This window comes from Hippoglossus hippoglossus, chromosome 17 (genome assembly GCF_009819705.1).
Source record: "Hippoglossus hippoglossus isolate fHipHip1 chromosome 17, fHipHip1.pri, whole genome shotgun sequence".
Classification (NCBI taxonomy): Eukaryota; Metazoa; Chordata; class Actinopteri; order Pleuronectiformes; family Pleuronectidae; genus Hippoglossus; species Hippoglossus hippoglossus.
The window spans coordinates 13,883,572-13,907,735 of record NC_047167.1 but is presented as its reverse complement, the minus strand read 5'-3'; the positions used below and the strand labels follow the sequence as shown (position 1 = coordinate 13,907,735).

At 43.3% G+C, this 24,164-nt stretch overlaps 1 protein-coding gene and 2 non-coding genes across 21 annotated transcripts; all 3 read right to left on the bottom strand.

Annotated features, from left to right (window-relative positions):
- Positions 1-456: 456 nt before the first annotated feature.
- eif4g1a (eukaryotic translation initiation factor 4 gamma, 1a) lies at positions 457-21,801 on the bottom strand. 19 transcript variants are annotated; one of them, XM_034614103.1, is made up of 34 exons: positions 21,348-21,801; positions 19,317-19,443; positions 19,135-19,221; positions 18,859-18,891; positions 18,065-18,085; positions 17,605-17,787; positions 16,357-16,456; positions 15,372-15,482; positions 13,815-13,966; positions 13,490-13,582; positions 11,917-11,992; positions 10,838-11,806; positions 10,661-10,746; positions 10,344-10,545; positions 9,470-9,603; positions 9,082-9,201; positions 8,583-8,975; positions 8,204-8,350; positions 7,851-8,087; positions 7,559-7,663; positions 6,636-6,756; positions 6,445-6,599; positions 6,053-6,170; positions 5,872-5,968; positions 5,389-5,792; positions 5,129-5,250; positions 4,825-4,997; positions 4,590-4,715; positions 4,027-4,108; positions 3,802-3,900; positions 3,132-3,275; positions 2,911-2,992; positions 2,648-2,788; positions 457-1,883 (listed from the first exon to the last, which is right to left on the bottom strand). In XM_034614103.1, the coding sequence occupies exons 2-34, from the start codon at positions 19,389-19,391 to the stop codon at positions 1,699-1,701; spliced, it is 5,373 nt and encodes a 1,790-aa protein (XP_034469994.1). In that variant the 5' UTR covers positions 19,392-19,443; positions 21,348-21,801; the 3' UTR covers positions 457-1,698. The 19 variants fall into 19 exon arrangements, with proteins under 19 accessions (XP_034469994.1, XP_034469974.1, XP_034469983.1 ...); XM_034614092.1 differs by having other exon boundaries at positions 849-1,883; positions 13,812-13,966; XM_034614094.1 differs by having other exon boundaries at positions 849-1,883; positions 6,445-6,756; positions 10,838-10,907; positions 10,944-11,806; positions 13,812-13,966.
- Positions 7,750-7,824, bottom strand: LOC117778966. The gene has a single exon (XR_004616870.1). It is a non-coding gene; the product is annotated as a small nucleolar RNA SNORD66 (small nucleolar RNA).
- LOC117778968 lies at positions 8,455-8,538 on the bottom strand. Its single transcript, XR_004616872.1, has one exon. It is a non-coding gene; the product is annotated as a small nucleolar RNA SNORD66 (small nucleolar RNA).
- Positions 21,802-24,164: the final 2,363 nt, after the last annotated feature.

Sequence of the window (24,164 nt, the reverse complement as noted above, 5' to 3'; positions counted from 1 at the left end):
CCTACAGGGGCCGCTGAAGCCACCAAATCCACTGTGTGTACGTGTGGTTAGAGTGTGGGACTCAAACAGGCACCTGTGCCAAGTGGAAAGACTAGGGATTCTTTTCTCAAAGGAATTCTTCTTTGACGAATTTGATATTTCGTTCACGTGGGATGTATTTCTATATAAAAAAGGATGGTAGAAAGCATTTTGTTTTCTAGGTCAGCACCAAATTGCACAATGCACACTTGTCACACGTCAGTCCCCTACACACGAGTTGTAGAAAAACATTAAGAGTTAGTAAGTTAAAGAAAGTGAAAAAAATTTTATTTGACTTTGTCCGGATCTATTTAAATGTGACGGGTTAATTCTCAGCCCGTGTCACAGCCTTCCTAGTTTTAGCGTATTTCTGCAACAAAAAGGTAAATAACTGGGACACATAACATGTTTCAAACAGACTTGTACAAAACTCTGCTCTGCAACTTAATAAGTCCTTTATTTGCAATGTTCCGTTACCTCATCTTTCCAGTTTCAGATGCAAAAGAAGCATAATTTCTTAAATAAAGAAAGCAAAAAAATATTTACAAAATTCCAATAAAACTAATAATCAATGGATTATCTAAAGCACCTCTGCATCTGGACAACTGCTGTTGGAAAAGAGATACACTGCAATTATATCAGCAATTTATTGTTTCTGAAAAATAAAACTGGGAAAAAAAAAAAGTTGTATTATTATTATATATTTACAGAACGCTCCTGAAATGTATTTCCACTTAGAGTAGAAAAGGCTTTCGGATCGTTTCTGTGGGTATTTTTTTTTTTTTTTTTTCTTTTAACTTTATATTTCATCAAGTCAATTTTCTGTTGAGTTCAAGTTTTAACGGTGATTGGGGTCATTAAGGGTCCTTTACGACAGCTCAGGTTTAAGTACAGAAGAGGTAAAGATGAGGAGTCAGTCAGTGTGGTTCACTACTGGGGATGGGTGAGGATGGCTTAGAGGAAGCATTAAGACCACCCCCTAGTAGTCAAAGGTCAAAGGTCAACATCAGTCCATCATTCTGTCCTCTTATAAGTTCTAGGAAGCAGGAAGAGAAAATAGACAACCTTCGCTTTAAAAACTCCATCCATCAAATCAAGATTAGTTCAATGTACATTTCGTCTTCTGTATAATTAATAGAAACACACTTCAGTCATGCTGCACACTCCAGTAAGGGACAAAGAGATAGAAGAGCTGTGTTTGGATTGAACACACATTATGGCAAGATGATACCCATGTATCAGGGAAACCCACTACACATGCCCTGCTGTTTATTCTCGCAGATCAGATAGGATGTTAGGCGTCAGTATTATCTAGAACCATAGAAAAGCAGCCTGTCTGTTTGTATTATTGTGCCTAAAGAGGTTCGTAGTGATGTGGGATAGTTCACACCTTGTTAACAACCAATCCTGATGAATCAGTTTTCAAGTTTATTTGATTAGGACACTTGCTGTGACAAGCAGGTGAGGACATAATGAGGAAGCAAGAGGGGGAGGGTAGAGAGAAATGATTGTTTTCCAAGTCCACCCTCCATGAAAGGAAAAAAATAATAATAAAGATTTATCCTCACTGAGGATTGATTTGAGTCTGCCTCTCTGGCAATATTGTCCACAACTCTTCAGAGCCGCCTGCAGAGCCACCACCTAGCCAAAGGGGGGCGTGGCAGCATTCAGTTCACTCTTTTATTCCTTGTCAGACTCCTCCTCCTCTGCCTCGCGGAGCCAGGTGAAGAAGGCGGTGACAGATTTCAAGGCCACACCTTTGCCCGTCTGCTCCGCAGGGTCTTTGCTCGATTCCCACTTATAGAAGGCCTCTTCTTTAATGACGTCCTCATCGTACAAGGCGTCGAAGAACATCCGCAGCAGGTCTGCAGACAAACAACACACAGGTCAGTACTGATCACTAGGTCCTTTCACTGTTTCGAAACAGACTCATCCCACTGAGTGTCTTCCTGTCAGAGCAAAGTCATTTTCACTAATGCAGATATCAGATGTTTGTACTTTTCCAGAGAGAGACACAATTAACGAAATCACTGGTCAGATAAGAATAAGCCCAAAGTATTAGGAACCAGAGCGGTTGCATGAAATTCGTTCTGATACTACACCCACATGAAGCTGCGGAAATCAAAAAAAAAAAAAACATCTTGCTGGAGAAGTTTGGTGCACGTCTGAAAGCAGCTTCTCATTCTCTCAGCCTCTCACACACTGAACTATCACTCAAAACAGCTGCGACAATATTCTGTCTCAGGCTTTCTGCAGATGTTGAATCATTGTAATTTGCGCATTTACTTGCTGCTGCTGCCTCTTAACTTTTAGGAAGAAAAGAATGTTGAATTGTAAAATGCACGAGTGTCCACACACTTTTGTGCACGTGTGTAACTATCTTTGTAATATCAAGTAGGCAGCTTGACATGCAGACTAATCTGCAGCTAGCTACAGCCGGACACCCGCCAGAGAACTTCAATACACAGAAGTCCAAAATATTTCTCTCCCCTGACAGAAAGTAAACTCAGTGCATTGTGTAGTAGACAGAATGATTCTCTCTGTTAACAAAAAAAACCCAAACAAACACATTTTAATAGGTATTGATTATTTTGTGTGCTCGAACACAGAGTAAGAGCTGGACACTCACTCGCAGGCTGCTCCATGTGCACCATCAGAGCCTGGAGGGCGCAAAGGGCCTGCAGCTCTTTCTGCTCGTCACACAGGTATTTCTGCAGAAGACTGGCTCTCAGCTTGATCTGACTTGGATCCACCCTGTACGGGTTGTCACCTGAATCAAGGAGGAACAAACAAAAATCAATCCCGATATTGTGATTTGTGTTGCGTCAAGTCGGTTCGGCGGCAGGAGAATTCGCGCTGCAGCCGCTACGTATTGTTGTCAGTCATACTCACATATGATGGCGGACTGGCACACTGCGGTCATCAATGCTCGTACGAACTGGTTAGAAGTCGCCTGCGCCTCGTCCAAGTTGGCCTGAAAAACCAAACAAAAAAAAGCTTAACAGGGGGAACCTTAACATAGAATATGTAACTCTGGTCACCAGGGGCCTCGCAATCAAAAACACTGACAAACCTTCTGAGAAAAACATGACATCACAATCCCTGTCACACACCTCTACCCAGTCTCCGACGCGCTGGTCGTCAGCCTTTTCCTCGAGGAGTCTGTCCAGCTGTTTACTGAGCTCTTCTCCACTCAGGGTTTTCTTTTCATCCTCTTCCACTGACTCCGTCATTTCTCCTGTGGTGAAATCCACCTTCTGAAATGCAAAAACAAAAAAGAAAGCTTAAAGATTGATCAAGTGATTGACTCGTCAGTGGGGTTTTTATCAATAAAAATCCAACACAATAACAAATCAAAACAGAACCATGAATAAATTAAAATCCCTTCCGTGTATTTTGTTATTTATTTCAACCATAAAGTTACAGGTATAGGGAATAAAGCTGTAAACTTTTTAAAATGTAAAAAAGAAAAAAAAAAAATACTCAAAAGGTTCCTGATCAGTTTAAATTCAAAGACTATTGTCTTTAAGCATTACAGGCCATTTGAAGTAGTTCACCATGTAGCCCAGCAGAGGGCCTGACATATTCAGATCCTACTGACCCATCAGTAAACTAATGAATAAAACGGTGTACATTTTATATTTTTTATATATAAATAAAACTTAAATAAAAGTTAATCTATACCGATCAAAAAAAGCTTCATCCTCAAACCTTTAACTCAGCATGTGTAGTGGTTTCCAGTCATTCATATTATTCTCTTTAGTCCCACACACTCCTACAAACCTGTTCAGTGACAAACTTGTTGACGTCCTCGTCCTTGGGCAAGAAGTCACTCCAGCTCAGCCCGTCCTCTGTCCACATGGCCCCGACCTTCTTAGGGGTCTAATGAGGAATAGAGACATTAAATCAAAAGAATGAGGAATTTTTATGTGAATGGTTAGAGGAACAGCATGTCAGTGTGGATGTGGAAGTTTCCAGGATTTGATCTTTGAGATATGTAGGACTTACCATTCCGTCGCAGAGCAGCTTAAGGATCTGAACCAGCAGCACAGCGGCCTTCCCCAGAGGGAGGAGAGGCTTTGAGATCTCCCTGAAGACACAAATAAAAACAAACTTTTCACTTACTTTAAACTAATGTCCTGTCGTTTTATTTACTACCATTCACACAGTTACGAGTGACAAAACGAAAAATTGTATTACGTTACAAGTTTATTCCTTTCTAAGGTAACTGCTGGAAACTGATCTGTTTCTATGTTTGAATAAACATATCACAGAGAGTAGGTGCTTCAGTGACATCCAAGCGTTATTCCCTTACAGCAGTACAAAGAAATTATAAGGTCTAATATATATGTCCTTTAGTAAGACAGGAATATTTAACATTCAGATTTTGTTTACAGAATATGGACACCAGCGATGGCTCTCATCACCAAAAGCCCTTGAATCTCGTTGTCTTTCCGGGTTGACATCTTCTCCGCCCTCTTCTTTTCAGCTTAAGACCTTTGTATTTAATTTTGTTTGCATTTTTGCATCAGTCATACGTTAGAAATGTCATCAATCAACGTGGAGCTCACCTGAAGAGCTGTCCCATAGGGATGCCTCCCTCATGGAGCAGGGGGGTAATGAGTTCAGCCAGGTAGAGCCATATGTGAGGTATATCTATGGCCATGTCTTCGGCTGCCTCCAGGATCTCTTCTAGCCTGCAACCCCAAAAACCAAAAAGCACTTAGTGTCGCTTTCAACACTACAACAATGCACTTGCAGTTAAAAAAGTCAGCCATTGTGAGGTTTTTCCTGTTCGGCACTCACCCTTTGTAGCACTGCGGTGTGGGCAATGTCCCTGCCTTTATAAGTTGGTGCAGCAAGTGGCCCATGCGCTCTCTAGCGATTGTGCTGCGCTCCAGCGTTGACTCCACGCCGTTCCGCACAAACACGTACAGCAGCGAGGCACTGTTGAGCTCTGCCACACACTGCAGCGCCTCCTACAGAGCGCGGAGGAGGAGGAGAGACACAGGCCGTCAGAGTGGATCTTTAAAGCATTTTCTGCTTAACGTGCACGTATTTCAATGGAATTCAGTGTCGGATGCTAGTGTATATTGTGTCATGGTTGTACCTTCAAGTCATTAATGTGGAGGTATTCTTCAACGATGGCATTGGCCTTCTTCTCCAGCTCCTCCTCAGTCAAAGTAGGTTTAGGGAGAGAAGGAGGAGGAGTGGGGGCGCTCTCACGCTTAGCTGCAGGCAAAAGTAACAGTCCAAGTTAAAGCTCAGTCGTGCGACTTCTTTCATGGTCATTTCATCAGTATGCACAACTACAATTAAATTCTATTATATCCATTGTAAATCTTAACTTTGCCTGTCTGGGCTTTATACCTGTGAGATCTTTGCTTGGAACCCTGTCCCGACTTCCTCGGTCTCTGCTTCCTTGGTCTCTGCTTCCCCTGTCCCGACTTCCTCGGTCTCTGCTTCCTTGGTCTCTGCTTCCCCTGTCCCCACTTCCTCGGTCTCTGCTTCCTTGGTCTCTGCTTCCCCTGTCCCGACTTCCTCTGTCCCTGTCATCAGTCATGCTGGCGACGCGACGCACGGGATCAGTCGGGGTCCGGCTGTCTCCAGCCCTCCCTCCGCGGTCCTGCGACTCTCTGCTGAAGCTTCTCTTTGTGATTTGGTTACTGCTGCTCCTGTCGTCACGACCTTCCCGTCCCTCATTGCGATCAAATCGGTCAAAGCGATCCTTCTGGTCGCCCCTGTCTCCACCGCGCTCACGACTGGAGCTTGACCTTAAGGGTTGTAAGTAAAACAGTGAGCTATGCAGTGAAACAGTAAAGAAGAGGGATAGATTTTACAGCTTCACATTACCTCTGAGGAACTCTGCGATCGGAGTCGGATGTAGACAACGAAGAACCAGACTGCAGGGCAGAAAATCGGTTGGTGCTGGTAGCTGGACGACCAGACTCTAAAAGAAGCAAAAAGGAGAGATTAACCCCTGAGCAGCTAAAGCATCGTAAACCATGCAATCTTTATGAGGAACATGTTTTACCTTGCTCTCCACTGGCTGGTTTAGCTCCAGTTCCTCCACTGCTGCCTTTGCCCCAGCTGCCTGCAATGCTTTTGCCTCCTGGAGCCAACAGTTGATTGTTGAAGTCCAGAGAACCGGGCTACAGAGAAAAAGCATTACAACATTTACATTCCCTTTACATAAACATTCACACAAGTGTCCCAAATCATCAGGGTAAACTTGAGCCAATTTTATTCTCATTGACTCTTGATTTAACAGAAAAAGAGAAGTAGACAGGTCGATTTCTTACAGTGCAACCAAAACTTCAATCAAGACTTCACCTTATGTGGTCGTGCTGAAAAGCATCAAAACCATGTAGGTAATCGAATGAAAAGCTCAAGAACTTTACAGACAGGAATAAAAATGTCTTATACCTTGGTGATCTTGCTAAGGCGGGTGGTGTCGATAGGTCTGTTCTTGGAGATGGGCACCGTGTTCCATCCCTCATCCTGAGGCTGGTTATTCCGGCCACCTCCTGGTGTGTGAGACCCTCGGCCCCCCATGCCCCCTCCCATCCTGCCTCCACCACCTCCACCACCTCCACCTCCTCCACCTCCACCGCCACCTCCCTTGGATATGAGCTGCTGCACTTTGATGTGCTCCCTGTGCTCCTCCATCTCTGCCTCCTTGTGAATTTGGTCAATTGTTTTAGGACCCTGTTCTCCTCTGCGAGGCACCCAGTTGCACTGTGGATCAGAGATGGACGATGGTTATCAAGCAGTATTGAAATGTTTAACACATTAAGACTTAAGGCACAGAATAAAAAGGCACTGTTAAAACTAAGCATTGCTTGAAAACCACCACCTTAAACCGGAGGGTTTTCTGGAGAGCTAACACAATTACTAACATTTACAAAAAGTTCAGTTTCTCAGCCTTTGAAGCAGATAGACTTGAAAAAAGTTATCATAAGGCTTTCCTTTTAAATCATTGCCATTTCCCTGAAACTCTGGCAATCTCCCTGAAATCCCCATTTCCTCCTCAAACATGTTTCCTACCGACTGAGCCTTGATCAGCAGGTTAGTAGAAATCTAATCTTTCAACGTTGTTTTCATCAATGAAAATCTGCTGTAATTTGCTTTAACATGTCTCCCCTCTCTTAGATCCTCAGCCATCATCTGACACACAGACAAACGCTAAGAGCGCCAACAAACTGCATTTCCCCTGATGCATTTAGCTTTTTCTGCGAGTAGTTCATTCACAGGTCTTAAAAACTATGATATCATGGATGAGATATCGACTCTAAAAGGGAGAAGCATGCAAAAGTATCACCCAGTCTTAAAGATGTATAAACGGAAATGTTGCATCAGGTCTAAATGGGTTAATATCAACATGAAACATTTCTTTGTGACTCAAAATCCCTGATGATTACTTCACACACAGTGAAACACAGTTCTGCTCAATCAGGAACACTTCTGAGCATTTCTCACCATCTGTACTGCTCGATACAGGCTCTTTATTTCAATATACAGTTGATGAAATCACATTCACCTTTCTGAGGTCCACGACGTCTTGCAGCATGAAGCGGATTCTGGATGAAGTCTTTTTCTCTTTGATGATCTTGTCCATCTGGGTAAAATACTGATCCATACGAGGCTGACAGGGACACAGAAGTGGATTTTAAGACATGACTGTCAACTAGAACCATATATAGGAAAACAAGACTTATTATTTTCATCCGTCACCTCAGTTCCTCAATCCCATCACTAAATCAGTGGCCCAGACACGTGGCACAAAAATAAAAGTCATCACTGGAAACAGAATGAGTTCATGCTTTACTAACCTTGGCCTTTTCAAAGTCCAGATCTTTTCCAATAGTGGAGAACAGCCTGCAGAGACACTCCAGAGACTCTTGGTCGTGATTCTTTAGTAGTTTCACTACACAGTCATGCATGATGGCCTCAGTCAGCATCTTCAGCTTGAAGAGCTCGCCTATGAACTTAATGTTTCCCAGTGAGCGCCGGCGGGCCTGGTCTCTGGCATCATTCAGCGCCACTCTCAAGCGCTCACGCTCTTCATCCTGAGGGAACACACAAGCAGGTGTTTGCGTTCAGTGTTGGGGTGTAAAAAATGATCAGTTTAGTCTACATAAATGTCTGTTAGCTGGGACAGTGTCCATGACGCATCGCATCTTACATCTTTGGAAGCCTCCAACTCTTTCTGCTTCTTCTCAAAGATCTCATCATCATCCTGGTCCTTCTCAAACTCTTTCTGACAGCGGTTAAGCAGCAGTTTACGGAAGTTGGCAAAAACTCCTGGCTTGTCCGAAGTGGGGACTTTCAACTGGGGGAGGAAAACATGAGGTACAGTAAGTATCTTTTGATGGATTTACATTTTTAATTTTGCTACTAATGACATGCCATGAGCAAAACCATAAAAACGTAAATGTACAGTGATTTAGGTATGCTCAATACCATCATGAACATTCAGTGGCCCAGACACTTGGCACAAAACAGAAGTCATCATTGGAGCGAGTGACACAAGCACAAGATTCAGACACTATCAAATGACTTACTCCCATAAGGCAGCGGCACATATTGGCGTAGGCCACAGAGAAGTTGGGCTCTGAGATGGCCTTCTCAAAGATGAGGTCAATGGCTCCCTTCAGCCTCTCCTCCGTGTCTATCGCCAGATCCGTCACCTGCTTCATCAGCTCCTGAAACTTCTGAGGAGTCAACTTGTTGAGGATACTGCGCAGACGCTTGAACAGCTCCCGAGTCTTGCCCTGTTCAGTGTCATCTTCTTCGGTTTCCTCGGCACAGCGGCTTCGAGTGGACTTCTTCACTGATGGCTTCCAGGCCTTCTCAGCCTTGTTGAGTTGCACGTCATCATTGAAGGACATGCTGCTGATGTTGATTTTCCTAGGTTCTTTACGCTGACCCTGCTGGGAGCGACGTGGCCCAGGAGGCTGAAAGGAGGCAAAGGGATAGATATTATGAAACTTGAGTAAAAATAAACCTTATTTAACAAATAAAGTACAAAAAATGGGGACAAGAAAGAACAAATTGACTCACTGGGCCTCGTGGTCCTCCCACTGATCTGCTCCCAAGATTCCCCAAATATGAGGGAGTAAAATCAGGACCAACGTTAATTAGTCGAGCTGGGTCAGCAGGTCGCAGAGGAGTCTTGTTCACCTGGAGATACAGCAGGGAAACAAATGTGGTCACAAACAAATACAAAACACTGTCTGGACAAATGTATCCTGAGCTTCCCTGTTTTCTTCTATATTTAGCATGATATATATTTTTAAACAAATTATGCAAAGGTCATGAATTAATTTTAAGGAGAATATGCCCTCTGCAACTCAGTTTAATCCATCTCAAGCATTTAAAGCATTCAGCATAATGGATGCTACATTTTTCCCACGCAGTTCAAAGCAGAATTAGGCAAAACGTCAGCTACCTTGTCCAGGACCACATCACTGATGGTGGGCAGACCCTCAGGTTTGTTCATACTGGCGCTGCTGAACTGGAATCCCAGGAGGAAATCCCTGTCATACTGCTTCTTCTCTTCTGGGTTTATCGGCTTCCATTGTTCTGAGGGATGTGTAAATGCAGAGGATTAACAGTGATGTGGAAAACATATTCTTGATTTCATACAATTTATTTAACTTGGGAGTTAGGTACAGCTCTGTAGCACTATGGACAGGAGGAAGAATTTGTCTTGAGCCTTAACGGAGACATTTGAAGAAGCATGAACCCGGTACACAGTGAGCCAGTCTCTCCATATCTCGCCACTGGTGCTCCACAATGCCAGTGATTATTGTATTTTTAACCAATAATGTTAAGACCTATACGGTTACCTCTGCCAAGGAGATTGTCCTTGCTCCTGTCCATTTGTTTGTCAGCAAGATTACACAAACATTTCCACAAACCTGTGGTTGTAGGAACTTTTTATTCCCTTTTTTAACATTGTGAGATACAGCATTTTGGACATTTTCACAATTACCCAGGGAATAATTTGTGGATCTTGATGAAAAAGCTTAGCATATTTGGGGAATGATATCTAGGAGTTTGTGAAATGTGGTCCAGCGTGTAAGGGGACTGTTGGGCCTTGGCTGAGGTATGTGCTCTACTGAATGCTTCTACTTCTTTTTGAAACTTGAAGACCGAAACACAGCCAATGTGTAACCTTGCAATTTTTATTTGCAAATACAATAACGAATTTAGGGTGCATGCAAACCTCAAGGTCATGATCACAATGACAAATGTACTGTAGCTGTTTTGTTTAACTATACAGAAAATGTAATTCCCTCAGACTCTTGTTCATAACTCACCTTCTTTGTACTGGTATTTCTGCTCAGTTGTCTCCGGCGTGGCTTTGGGCCTGTCAGGTACTGCATTCTGTTTGTCCTCTTTCTCTTCCCAAGTCTCATCTACGACCTCAGCAGGAGGTTCAGCAGGAGGTTCAGCTGGAGCAACAGGGACAGGGTCGGCCGGAGTGGGCAAAGGTTCAGAAACAGGCTTGGGCTCCTGCTCCTGCAGCAAACATAAAAGGCAGAATGTCATACTTAAAAACTTAATAGCTTTGTACTTTATGGATACAGCAGAAATGTGTGACAGTGACTTTAACACCATAAGGATTGGTACACACATCTGTGAATGCATCCAGGAGGTCTCCCATGGGCTTTTTGTTGAGCTCCTTCATGTTCCTCCTCTTCTTTGGCAGAGACGTAGCAGCTTCAAAGAAAGGACAAAGTGTTGACATTAAAATCAGAATTATAACCATGATCTAATTCATAGACGCAAGTGAAAGTCAACTCCACCTTACCTTGCATAGTAGATTCCTCTGTAGGGCAGCTGATAGGGGCAGGAGGGACATCCTCAATTTTCTCCTTCTCCTCTTCCACCTTCTCCTCCTCTTCCACCTTCTCCTCCTCTTCCACCTTCTTCTCCTCCTCCTCCTCCTCCTGGGTTGGTGCTGCCATTTTAGCTACAGGTGTGGATTCCTGAGATTGAGAGGCATCGGGCTTGTCAAGGGATGTAGTGTCTGAAAGCGCAACATCCTCAGACAGTTCCTCAACGTTCTGAGGAAGACCGTTGGAGAGGAGAGGCTCTGCTGTTTCAGCCGGAGTAGTTTCAGGTTCAGGTTTGGGTTCAGGTTTGGGTTCAGGTTTGGGTTCAGATTCAGGTGCAGAGATGAGGGCAGCGCTCTGGGTCTGTGGAGCAGCATGTTCCTGTACAGAGGGTGGAGGCTGAGACATTTCAGTTGACGCTTTTGTCACGGCTTCTTCTTTTGCCACTTTAACAGGGGTAACTATCGCTGCATCTTCAACTACAGGCTCCAACTTGGAACTAGCCACCTGCTCCTCTTTTTCAACTTTCTTCACTTCCTCTGTTATCTTTTCTTCCTTTTCTGGTGCCTTCTCAGGTGGAGCTGGGGTAGCCTGTGGTTCCTCTAGTTTGACAGGTGCCTCTTGTGCTGCTATTGATGCCGAAGGGCTGACAGGAGCATCTACTGTGTCACTGACTTTAGTAACGTCTTTATTTACTGCCTCAGCAGGAGTAGTAGTTGTAGTAGATGCTACTACAGGAGGGAGGGAAGAGGGAGACTGCTCGTCCTTTATCAATGGGGATGGATCCTCAGTAGCAGCTGTGGGGGCTACAGATTGTGCATCTGGTTCAGCACACACCGACATCTGGCTGTCCATTTCCTGTTTGGCCTCCAGCACAGGCTCTGTATCTGCTGTGGCAGGAGGTGGAGGGGTTTCAGCGCTAACAGCAGGCTCCATGTTATCATCTGGGCAATGGGACATATGGAATAAGACTCTGGTCAGTCAAAGGAAAATGCGGAATTTGAGAAGGGAAGCTTGTATTTTTATTCCACCCAAAATGAGAAAATGTACTCACCTTGTCTCGTCACTGTAGTGACAGGCTGTACAACTTCACCATTGGTCTGTGGAGGACTTAAATCTGCTATGGAGGCCTACAATCGCAAAACACAAAAAAAAACACTTTCACTTTTTGAGGTGACTTAATATTTTATTGAAGTGTCCCATTATTGACCTCCATTTTTCATATTTTACCTGATATATCCCAACTGAGTTTGAGTTTCATGTTCACAGTTAACTGCATATAAGCATAGAGTTTACATCGATACAAAACCAAATCATCACCTGCCATTTCATCCACTTTTTAATGACAAAACCGGCAATACATGTTTGGATCCTGTTTGTTTTTATCTTAATGTTTTGACATGTTTGTCATCCGACATCAAGATCTTAATGGTTAAAGCTAATTTCTATTGGGCTGTTCAGCAGAATGTGGCCTACTAGACTGTTGCTACTAGCTCAACTCTTTAACCTGTTAACATTTTCACAGCTTTTAATCAAGATTTTATTATTAAGCATTTTTATGGACTGTCATCTACTGCGATGAGTGTGGATCTGAGTGATAGTTTTAACATATTTTACCATTTTAAAAGATGTTAAATTCTGTTCCGTTTTGTGTAAAGCAAGTTGAGCTGCATTTTATTCTATGAAAAGTTCTACATAAATTAAGTTTATTATTATCATTATACACAAATATACATCATGAAAATATGAAACTACAAATCTTAAGTCACATTTACTGTATTATCTGCTCTTGTCTGTGGGAGCAGGTCATGTAGTGAATGTGCATGTGTCATCTCTCAAGAGATGGGAGTTGCGGTGGTGGGGTGCAGCCTCTAGAGATGATCCCGGGGGCTCTTTTTTCACCCTCTCCAGCAATGCACTCAGGTTTCTGCTGCACCACACCACAAGGACATGACCACACTCCAAACTAGCTAACTCACGAGAGTTGCAAGTTAATGCCATCGAGCCCAAAAATACAACCACAGCTCTGAACAGCACATAAGTGTGTAGACTTCCTTTCTATTGTATGTTCAGTGAATCCCATGCTAGAGTTGCGCTGTGTTGATTTTGGCATGGCCTCATAGTGAAGTGAAAACATGCAACCACCATTGTGAAAATGAACTGCTTGCTTACGTGTAACTAATTCCTTTGTTTTCCCCTTCAATCTGGGCTTTGTTCATACGAACCAACTCAAATATCCATTTTCTTACAAAATACAAATAAGGAATTATCTCCTAAACTAAATTATTAAATATTTTTGTCTTTAAAACATTCTTCAAATTTAGAAAAAATTATTATCGTCAGATAAGAAAAAAATAAGCATTTGCCAAAGTTGTAATCTCCAAATGTCCTTAAACTCAAGTTTCATTTGATCAAACATTCAAAAGCTTTTACAGTTTTCTTTTCATTCACTTAATTTTCCTAACATACAATGTCATAAATCAGTACAGAATGGCTAACAGCAGTTTGCATTTTCAAAATAGGAAATACTTAACATATAATCTGTGATATAAATGTATGACACATACATAACCCTATTTACTTAAGAACAGATTCAATAGAGAATGGTTGAGAATGATAGTTCTTACCTGTGGGGGAGTCGGTGTGGTGGTGGACCTTCCACCTGACATTATCTCCTCTGTGATATCACGCCCGCCCTGGTTGGGGTCTCGTATTCTTATCTATCAGAAGAAATGGCAAATATTGGTCAAGTATCTAACAATAAATTACAACCAGTTTATAATGATCCTGCCAGCACTCATCTATAGCTGCCAGCCATCATAATAATTACTGCTGTTATTTGGAAGTAAAAGGGAAAGTTCCACACGGAACAGACAATACAGACACTCGCTATTCAAATTTTTTTTTGAACTCAGACAAGAGATGTGGTGCCCCTTTGTTGTAACACACTACCGGTTTGCGTTCCCTCTTTAGTGGGCCTTGTGCCTGTGCCGGTGGTTGCTGAGGAGGCGGGGCTTGTTGCTGTTGCTGGGTGGGGTTGATCATGACCGGTGTGGGCTGGACAGATGGAGAGTACTGTGGCTGAGCCGGATAATATGCTCCTGCTGGAAGGTTAGAATGAAACAAAAAAGCATAACTGTAACATAAACTCAAGTGCACTTTCAAACGATCCAAGAGTCCCATGATTCATGGTTATGAAAAACAATTCTTTGTTTATCTTTCTTTTAGTTTTTTGTTAAATTATGTGTGCAATTGTTGTAAAAAGGACTTCAAGGTGCAACTACACACACACTTTTGCTTGTTGTTTAATGTGTCTCTACGGCTGGAGGTCTTAATAATATTTAGACGTTAACACCCGTACACACAATAACAACCCACATTTTGCACCTACAGAGTGGAGAATCCTGTCAGAACACACACATTACGGTCTTCACCTAGAGCCTTTGAGGTGTTTGGATTAAGATGCTAACAAATGTAAGAAACATTGAAACTATGTTTTAGTTGTTGATCACCCCTTCAGAGGACGGAAGCCTGCGTGACTGACACAACTTCCAGACTGTGTAGTTCAAATAGAAGCTGTACATTTACAGTCGACATCACTGACAATGTTATGATTATAAATACAAAAAATGCATTGTCATTATACAAAATACATTACTCAATAACAATCTACAACACATGAAATTGCATCAGTGGAATTTGGACTAGGAAACGTGTGTCGACTACCCAGCTAACAAGAGATCTGCCGGTCAGTGCCGGTACTCTCTGGCTTCAAGTTCAGCCTCAGCTCTGTGTAGGCAGGCTGCTCGTAAACAGCAGAAAATGGAAGTACACAGATTTCATTGATCAGGGGACAGTAAATTGTGTTTTACATTTTCTTTCTGTCAGACTTTTCAATGTCAGAGGAGCTGGTAACAGCGCAGGCCAGAGAGGCTAGTTTTTGTGGTATGCCAGTGAAAATATGTCTGGTCATGTGTAATAACGAGACTAAATTTGATTTAACAACATACATTTTTTTAGCCAATAATAATTATTCCTATTTTATTCATAACGAATTTCTCAGGTTCAACTGCGCATTATGGGTTAAAACTTTACAAAGACAACTACCAGATGAATTACAATGTAACTTGGAAGGATGCTGTATGGGCCAGGCTAGAACCCATTACATTTTGGTAAGTATCCAGTTCAGGGGGTGGATCCAGGATTTATTTTCTAATTTATTGAACATTGCAAGATGGGGTGTTTTGCTGAAGGTATACACTCTCCTAATCACATTCAAGTTTAATTTGACGCTTCACTAATAAAAATATAAAAAAATGTTTGTTTGATTAAAAATATTTATAGACAATATTTTTCCTTGTGCTTACCATTTTTATTACAAAAAATGTGTGTATGTGGCCTACTCTAACTGCCTTTCACTCACAAGAAAATGCACATTAATATCACTACTAGAGACAGGAAGTGCCACAGAAGCCTGCTGACCAACACACAAGCACACACACTACTCACCGGGGTAGCGCTGGGAGGTGAGAGGAGCACCGTGGAGAGAGAGACGGCCGTTCTCTCGCCCGCCCCCTCTCCCCCCACCACCCCGCCTCTCCCTCGCAGCAAGAGAGGGCTCTGAACCAACGCAGCAAAGGAGAGGAAGAGAGAGGGAGGTAAGGAGAGAGGGCAGGAGGAGACAGATGCAGAATGAGTTAATGAGAGGATCCAGAGGAAGCAGGGTGTTAAAGAGGTCCCATGAAATAACGATGACTTTGCTGTACTCTTTCCTCATGTTCCTGGCTACATCCTATTCGTTTAGGCCACAAAAAGATCTGTTTTTTTGCATACCATTAAATCAAAATTGTACTTTCTGGAGAGTTAGAAGTTCAGTGACTCAGGTTTTTATTTTATCTTTCAGTTAAAAAAAACTGCAGAACATTCATCCTTAAAAAAGCATTTGCAGCAGTAACACAGGTCAGAGTTGTTTGGGGAAACAATCTTACAAAAATGCAGTGGTTACAATCATGCTTTTTACATCCTTTAAACTCAAATTAACTCCCTGTCAATATTAAATTCCACATTCAGTTTGAAGTGGACTGTATATTCAGCACAAGAAGAGAAAAGTATCAGAAGCAACAGTAAAAGTCATTTCATGGAACCTATGAGGCAGTGTCAGGTGAGACTGCAGATAGAAAGAACAGAGACCGAAGCAGAACTAAGCCAGACCACATGCAACTGGCAGATCACCATATACAGCAGGGTTTTGACCCCGAAAAGACATTAAAACACACCAACCAGCCAGGCAAAACCATGACACACCCAACAAAACATTGTGGGCAGAGACAGGTATGCAAACAAATATGGGCCGAACGCAGATGCTTCTCATTCTCAATTACATTTCCGTTTTCTGATGCTTACGAGAGGTTTGAACTATTTTGAAAAGACAACCAATTTGTTTTTCATGTTCATGGTTGTGCTTGGTTGTTGGTTTTGGGCAAAAACCCCTTACCATAAGTGGTGTATTCAGCCGGGCTGGTTCCCGGATAGAAGCCAGCTGTACCGCTGGTCACAGGATACTGCTGAGTTGGAGGCATGTATGGGGCCCGGTACTGTAGATGTAAAATAAAGAGTCAGAAACAAACACAAAAGGAGGGAAGAATTAAAGTGCCCCTATTTTGGCAAATTACACATTTGTAATTTTGATTGTGGGGGATGTCTGCGTGTATTGTTGTCCACCCTGTGATGTTTGAAAGGTAATGTTCAAAAAATGGTATTTGTCTGATACTGTATATTGCTGCATCAACTCTTTCACCCACTCTCTGAGGTGCTCCCTCTTAGCTCTTGGCCCACCTCCCAAAAAGCCCAGTCTGCTGTGACTGGTCAGCCGTCCCGCTCTGTTGTGACTGGTCAACCACTTCGAGCATTTGTTGGACATGTCTCGCCCCCTACATAGAGGCTTCCTGATCATGTTACAATGGTGTCTGTTCTGCCAACTCAATTTGAGCCAATCTAGCCTGAGGGCGAGCATGTTACTTGGTAACGTAGATGCTTTAAGGGGGGAAAAAGCCAGGAATGCAAGGCACTTCAGAGGTGTTTTCTGTGAGAGATGACTGTTTGCCGCAGATGTTGGCCTTTGTAACTTAGCACATCTCCTACATGTAAAACAGGCTATGAAACACTGAAGGAAAGGGGAAAACACACCATCTCCTACAGTAACCTACCATACCGACACAAATACAAGATGACCCTCCTTGTGCAAACACCTGTTTTTCGAAGAAATGCATCTTTTGTATTTGTGTAGACTGCACAAATGTGCTTTGTCACAATGTCTTTTTAGTCACAAGCTCAGACACTGAGCATATTTCAGGCATTTTTTTAAGCTTCCCATCACGACATGCTTTGCCACCAGAAATTCTGAGCTGCTGGAAAGCTGATTTGTTTCACTGGGTAAAGAACTGAAGTCCTTTATGGCAACAAAACTCATGACGTGAGTCATCAGCAAATACAGTTGTTAAAACAGGGATTCTTAATAAATGTAGGCCTGAAAAACTCAAGCATTAAGACTACAGCCCATAATGCAAGACTGCAGTTGTTGATAAGTCCATGTCTGATTCCTTGACCTTCATTTTTTAAATGTAATCTAAAAAGGTTATTTTTGGGCCTATAAGGAGGATATAGATAGCATTATGGGAGCAGGTTGTTGGACAGGGAAGTAATATGCATTTATAATGATTGATGATTACTAAAGTGAACCAACCTGTCCAGGAGGGGGGATGAAGTAGCCCTGAGGGGATCCAGCGAAAGACAGCTGCTGCTGGGAAATCATCATCATCTGGGAGCTGGGCGGGTAGACATGGGTAGGTCCAACAGGTCTGGGGCCACTACTTGTCTGTACTCTTGGAGCACTGGTGGCCATGGCTGGCCGGTTTGGATAGTATGTCTGGAGAAAAGAAGGAAAGGAAGGTAGGATGAAGAATGTATCTTAGCACAAGCAAACGTGTTGCTCGGCCTGTGCTTTTAGTGTCTTTGCTATAGTAATCCTAATCCAGGTTTTAGAAATATAGCAGCACCAGGCTGGAGGCAATGCACACACCAACTGCCAATGTGTACAGCAAGTTCAGTTCATGGGTTACACTGCGCCTACATTGCACTGGATGTCAGGTCTCCCTGCTACACTGCCCAAGTTAAAGGGGGGGAACGAAGAGAAAAGCTGTTACCTGTAATGCTCTGTATCCACCCTTCAGCCGCGCAACACATAAGCAGAGAGCAAGAGAGGGAGTGAGAATAAGGTGAAAATGAGAACAACAGGCAATGTGGAAGGTTGAGGTTAAAGGGTGTAGGGGGTAAGAGGATGAAATGCAGCAGTGCATCTCACAGTTATGAACAGTAAGCTCAAACAATCATAGCCGGGCATGCAACTCTGTACAGGTCTGCATATAAATAGGATCCCCTCAAGTCTTGTGGTTTGAAGTTGTGAGAGATTTCTTTTAAGGGCCGCAGGCACAAGCCAAAATTGATGTTCGATTTGCTGCAGGTACTGAAATAGAATTCACTCTATACTGTTAAACTGACCCCAAGGCAGGTATCAGTGTCAACGCATGTTGGAAAGCAAAAAGCTGCTAAGAGGAGAATTCTTGTTTTGATTTGAACATAACCGTGAAAAGATGACACTACACTGTATGGCAAGTTATTTTTTCATTGTCATGGCAGGTTTGGAACATTGTATTGACAATTACATAGGGATTGAAAAATATACAGTAATGTGCAGATGCAGAATTAATAAATATAACTTAGGCCTTGACGAACTCTACTTTTGAAACATCATGACGGGTTCTACAGACAAATATGCATTTCTAGAAAGCGGTATGGAAGTGTTACTGGACCTCGGAAAAAATTAAGTTATGTCAAACACTACAGCATTCTCATCTAATTCTCCTACATGTGGAACTGAAAGCAAGCATTACAAAAGGGAGACGGAGGTAATGTAGGGAAAAGAGAGGGATGTTAGTACCTGTTGGTGTAAAGTACGGGGCCCTGCAGCAAACTGGGAGGACAGCAGAAGAGAGGAAAGAAGTCAAGATTGACAGTCAAGGTGAAAGATGGCAAATAGACTGTAACAAGCACACATACACAGGTTTAGCCAAAGCCTTAAAGCAGGACAAGCCGTGTCAGAGATCATCGTGAAAGAGCAGGAGAGGGAGGTTTCTCATTCAAGGAAGAACATACCACAATGACTATGAATGCTAAAACCTAGGGAAAAATAAAGAAAACATGCTGTTAACAATACCTGTCTTGTCTGGGGTGCAGAGTTCATTTGTGGAGGTGGAGGGGTGGCAAAAACAAGAGAAGGGGGCTGTCCTGGACCGTAGGCAGCCTTGAGAGGAGAGAATAGAGGATAAATAGATGTTATCAAATTAATCTCCCAGACCAGAAAACAAACTTGAGTTCTATGAGGTCAGTGGCTCTCACCTGTGTCAATCCAGGGGAAGGGGAAGGGTTTGGGACAGAGGTGGGTCCCGTTATAGGCTGTGGTGGTTTGTTCATTTCACGCTCTTTTATGGTTCTGCATTAGGGTGGCGTTGTGTTGCCAGCCTTTCTGATGGAGAGAAGAGCAAGAAATAAAAAAGGATGAGGTGAGCATCAGAAAAGTTACAAAAAACGATTTAAGTGCCTTCAGTTCAAAATTGATTTTAATTATGTTTTCACAGACAGAGGTGTTACACATCTCTTTGACACAGAACTGGAGCCATACAGGTCAGACAGCACAGTGTGAAGACATGAACCATTAGTGTGGTGACATCTAACCAAGAAGCGAGGGTGTGGTTCTGAGGGTTTCGCCTACGATAACGGCAACTGTTGCAATCTCGTCTTTTGGGCAGTTCAGTGTTCAAATCTGTTGTGGATTACTCGCTCAGATTAGACTGCGACAGACCAAAAACTGCCTTTTTTGTTTTTTGCAGAAAAATTGTCATGGGGGCTATTAAATCACTATGAAAAAGGGGGATTTGACGTACAGCCCTTAGCAGCCGTTGCAGACTCAGCCACTGAACAGATGGAGCATTACAAACACATTCCTAAATGATCATGACTTGGCCAGAGAGGGAAAAGCAATGATACAGGGTGGGAGGTGACTTATAGTGATGTGGATATGTACTCCAAGCTCAAGTGACAGCTAACACACCCCTTGGACTACTCCGATTTGGGGTGAGTTTGAGAAAATGGATACCTAGGGTCAAAGTTCATTTACTGTGTTAACAGTGGCTACTGCCCCCTGGTTGTGCTAGCTACATGTGCAAATCATCCATTCAAATAACACTTGGTGCATATTCTTTTTTCAAAAACCTGCAAACAGCTGTCTCATCTGGATCGATTGTTATTACACATGCCCTGGGATAATAGACACATGCTGGAATACGCGTATGAATACTATTGGCAGACGTGTCATGCTCCATCCACCTGCTGACACAGGGTACTATCGTTAGCTGCTAGCTAGTGCCATGCCTCTTTTAGACAGGGACATCGATGTACAAAGATACCATATGGTTCTGAAGGGTAGTGATGGCTAACAGCCTGAAGAGCCGACATTAAATACGACAGGTACACGGGGGGAGATTTCTTCTGGGTTTTAGCCAAGTTATAGCACGAAAAGGCTTTTTACCGGCCCGCTAGCGAGGGGAGAGTCCCGACCAGAGCAAGTTAAATCGTTAGCTAGCAGCCGGCTAACGTTACGTGTCCCACTACCCCAGACATTTCGCTTAGCTACGCTACGTGGCTCAGCGCTGAGTTCACATTTAACCTTTACGTACAAAGAGCCCAGACACGTTTATTACACCAAATTGACGGTGTGTCTACGGACATAAAAACAAAACAGACTACAACAAAAAGCCACTTTGGGCAAAACAACACTTGACAGCGATTATGTTACACTTAGGCTATTGTTGCTCAACGTTAGCGGTTTAGCCCAGCCCTGTCCTCCGAGGTGTATTTAATTACAGGCCCAACAACCTCCACGGACACGGACCCACCAACCTGACACAGAACTGGAGCGAACATCCCACGAGAAAGGAAACCAGAACGTGATCGGTCCTTATATCAAATTGTCGCCATGTGTATGAAACACGGTGGAAATCGCTTTTACACCATGAATGTGCTAGCGTTGGAGCTAACTATCGCTACCTCACGAAGCCGGAGGTGACAACAGTGACCATTAGCCACGAGAGCGAGTAACCCCGGCTGTCACTTCGGCTAACGTTAGCTTAACTTTGGCAAAGCGCCCGTCTCAAAAGATAAAACACAAACCGGATCGACGCTTCGACATTCAGCTCACATCGGTTTGAACTCTCCTCGTATTCTAGCCACCATTAGCCGGCCAGCCCTCCCCGTGTGCCGACTGACTGTCTGACAGCCGCCGGGGCCTGCTAACACCGGCTAACACGTACTAGCCTGTGTGCCTTTGACGAAATGAAGCCAGGCTCCGGCGCTGCTAGTTTTCACTCTTACCGGGAATCAGTAGTGAATGTGGTGTACGATTTGAAGTCGGGGGATCTGCCTCTGATCAGCCTTCTGTTACTGAAAGTAGTTGTGTTGTAGTTTCCGTGTCCTTTACTCCAACAGCAAAGTGGTGCCCTTTTCTTGGCTACTGACTTAGCGTGCTAGTTAGCTAACCGGCAGCCGGGGTGAGCGCTGCTGCTGCTGTCACTTCGGTTTAAATCCCCGGGCGTGCAAAAGTGCCAGTGCACAAAATCAAACAATATAGTACTTTGGGAGTACTACTGACAACTCCGATGGCCCCGAAAAAAGCCTCTGGACCGTGGGTCCATGATCAGGGCGTCGATGGTGACGGATTGCCGGTTCGTTACGTACACCACTGTCGTGTGTAGCGGCTCAGAGCGAGGCCATGGTGCGGTGTTTCTCGTTTGTGGAGCCGGTGCGCCTCCAAGTCGCATGGGTAACTTCCGGGGAAATTAAAATGTAATGCGGTTTCCTTAGTCATGTGACACAGGAGCTTCTGTCACTTCATCCACACAGGCCTCACACAAATCTGATCCCCGATGTTCCTAATTCCTCCTTTAACGTGGAGAGTAGCTTTATTTTTTATTGTTCGATATTGTTTTTGCACACATTTTTTGCACAACGATGTGGTTGTATCCTCTGTTGTGCGCTATAAAGAATACAACATGTAGTAATGCACTTTAAAACTGGTAATAAGATGTGTCATTCAATTAAATAACATTTCCCCATTACATTTTATAATATAAGTAATTCATATTTGAGAAACAAGAGTAAGTGAGTGTGAGTACATAATCATTCCACAGTGCTGGAGGTGATCTTGCAGTAAAATAAGTACCACTAAACTAAACACTGGAAAGCAAAGGGTTTAAAATGATTAAACAAAAAACAGACCGAACAGAAGGAGAGCACACAAGAACAAGGTACAGCATATTAAAAGAGCAGTACCAAGTTCTGCATGGACACATTGCAGGATGCAGTACTGCCATTCCAATCAATATTTTCCCAGAATAATCACCTTCAAATCAAGTCAACAAAGGGATGTACGCCAGATAATTGTTGCCTTGACTGAATTCACCTTTCAACTTTTTATTTCTATTTATTTATCAATTTATTTTCAATCATTGATCACTGCATTTAATTGTTTCCTGTTTTGTTTTCAATCCTTCAGTTTTAATTTATACAGCACCTTGTACATAAGCAAAATGTATAATAAAACACACAGACACAAATATACCTTTTGTCTCTAGCAAATGTGTATAAAAAGCCCAAAGTGCCCATGTCAGGAAACTCTATATACTTAAATGTCTGAATTTGATTTATCACATCCGCTTAATAATTTCCTCATTTGTATTAATTATTGTTTTAATGGCTAAAGTTTGTTTACTTTTGTTGTTGTTGTAGTTTAATGAGGATTGATGTTTTTCATTGTGCCCAGTGGATAAAGTAATAAACTTCTCTGGAGGTATGATCCTGTTTTGGAAGGGGCTTTACTTACTTTAATTTTAGAGCGTAAAACGAAAGTAAAAAGTAAAAATTATCATATGATCTGTTTCTGTGACAACTGGGCAAAAACTGCCAGTTTAGTGGTAGGTCCTCTGTGGTGATCTGATACCAAGTAACACCAGACAAAAAAATGTCATGTATAGCTGCTCCAGCATTTTCTGCTGCCGAGGGACAATGGTTGTCCCCTGATAATTTAGCTCAGATAGATCCTGTATCCACTGATCATTCTTGAGATGTTTCTACAACTTGATTGGAGTCCACCTGTGGTAAATTCAGTAGATTGGACATGATTTGGAAAGGCACACACCGGTCTATATGAGGTCCCACAGTTGACAGTGCATGTCAGAGCACAAACCGAGCCATGAAGTCCAAGGAATTGTCTGTAGACCTCCGAGACAGGATTGTATCGAGGCACAGATCTGGGGAAGGGTACAAAAAAATGTCTGCAGCATTGAAGGTCCCAATGAGCACAGTGGCCTCCATCATCCGTCAATGGAAGAAGTTTGGAACCAACCAGGACTCTTCTTAGAGCTGGCCGCCCGGCCAAACTGAGCGATTGGGAAAGAAGGGCCTTAGTCAGGGAGGTGACCAAGAACCCGATGGTCACACAGAGCTCCAGCGTTGCACTGTGAAGAGAGGAGAACCTTCCAGAAGGACAACCATTTCTGCAGCACTCCACCAATCAGGCCTGTATGGTAGAGTGGCCAGACGGAAGCCACTCCTCAGTAAAAGGCACATGACAGCCTGCCTGATGAAACAAAGATTGAACTCTTTGGCCTAAATGCCAAGCGTCATATCTGGAGGAAACCAGGCACCGCTCATCACCTGGCCAATACCATCCCTACAGTGAAGCATGGGGGTGGCAGCATCATGCTGTGGGGATGTTTTTCAGCGGCAGGAACTGGGAGACTAGTCAGGATCGAGGGAAAGATGAATTCAGCAATGTACAGAGACATCCTTGATGAAAACCTGCTCCAGAGCGCTCTGGACCTCAGACTGGGGTGAAGGTTCATCTTCCAACAGGACAACAACCCTAAGCACACAGCCAAGATAACAAATGAGTGGCTCCGGGACAACTCTGTGAATGTCCTTGAGTGGCCCAGCCAGAGCCCAGACTTGAACCCGATTGATCTCTGGAGAGATCTGAAAATGGCTGTGCACCGACGCTCCCCATCCAACCTGATGGAGCTTGAGAGGTCCTGCAAAGAAGAATGGGAGAAACTGCCCAAAAATAGGTGTGCCAAGCTTGTAGCATCATACTCAAAAAGACTTGAGGCTGTAATTGCTGCCAAAGGTGCTTCA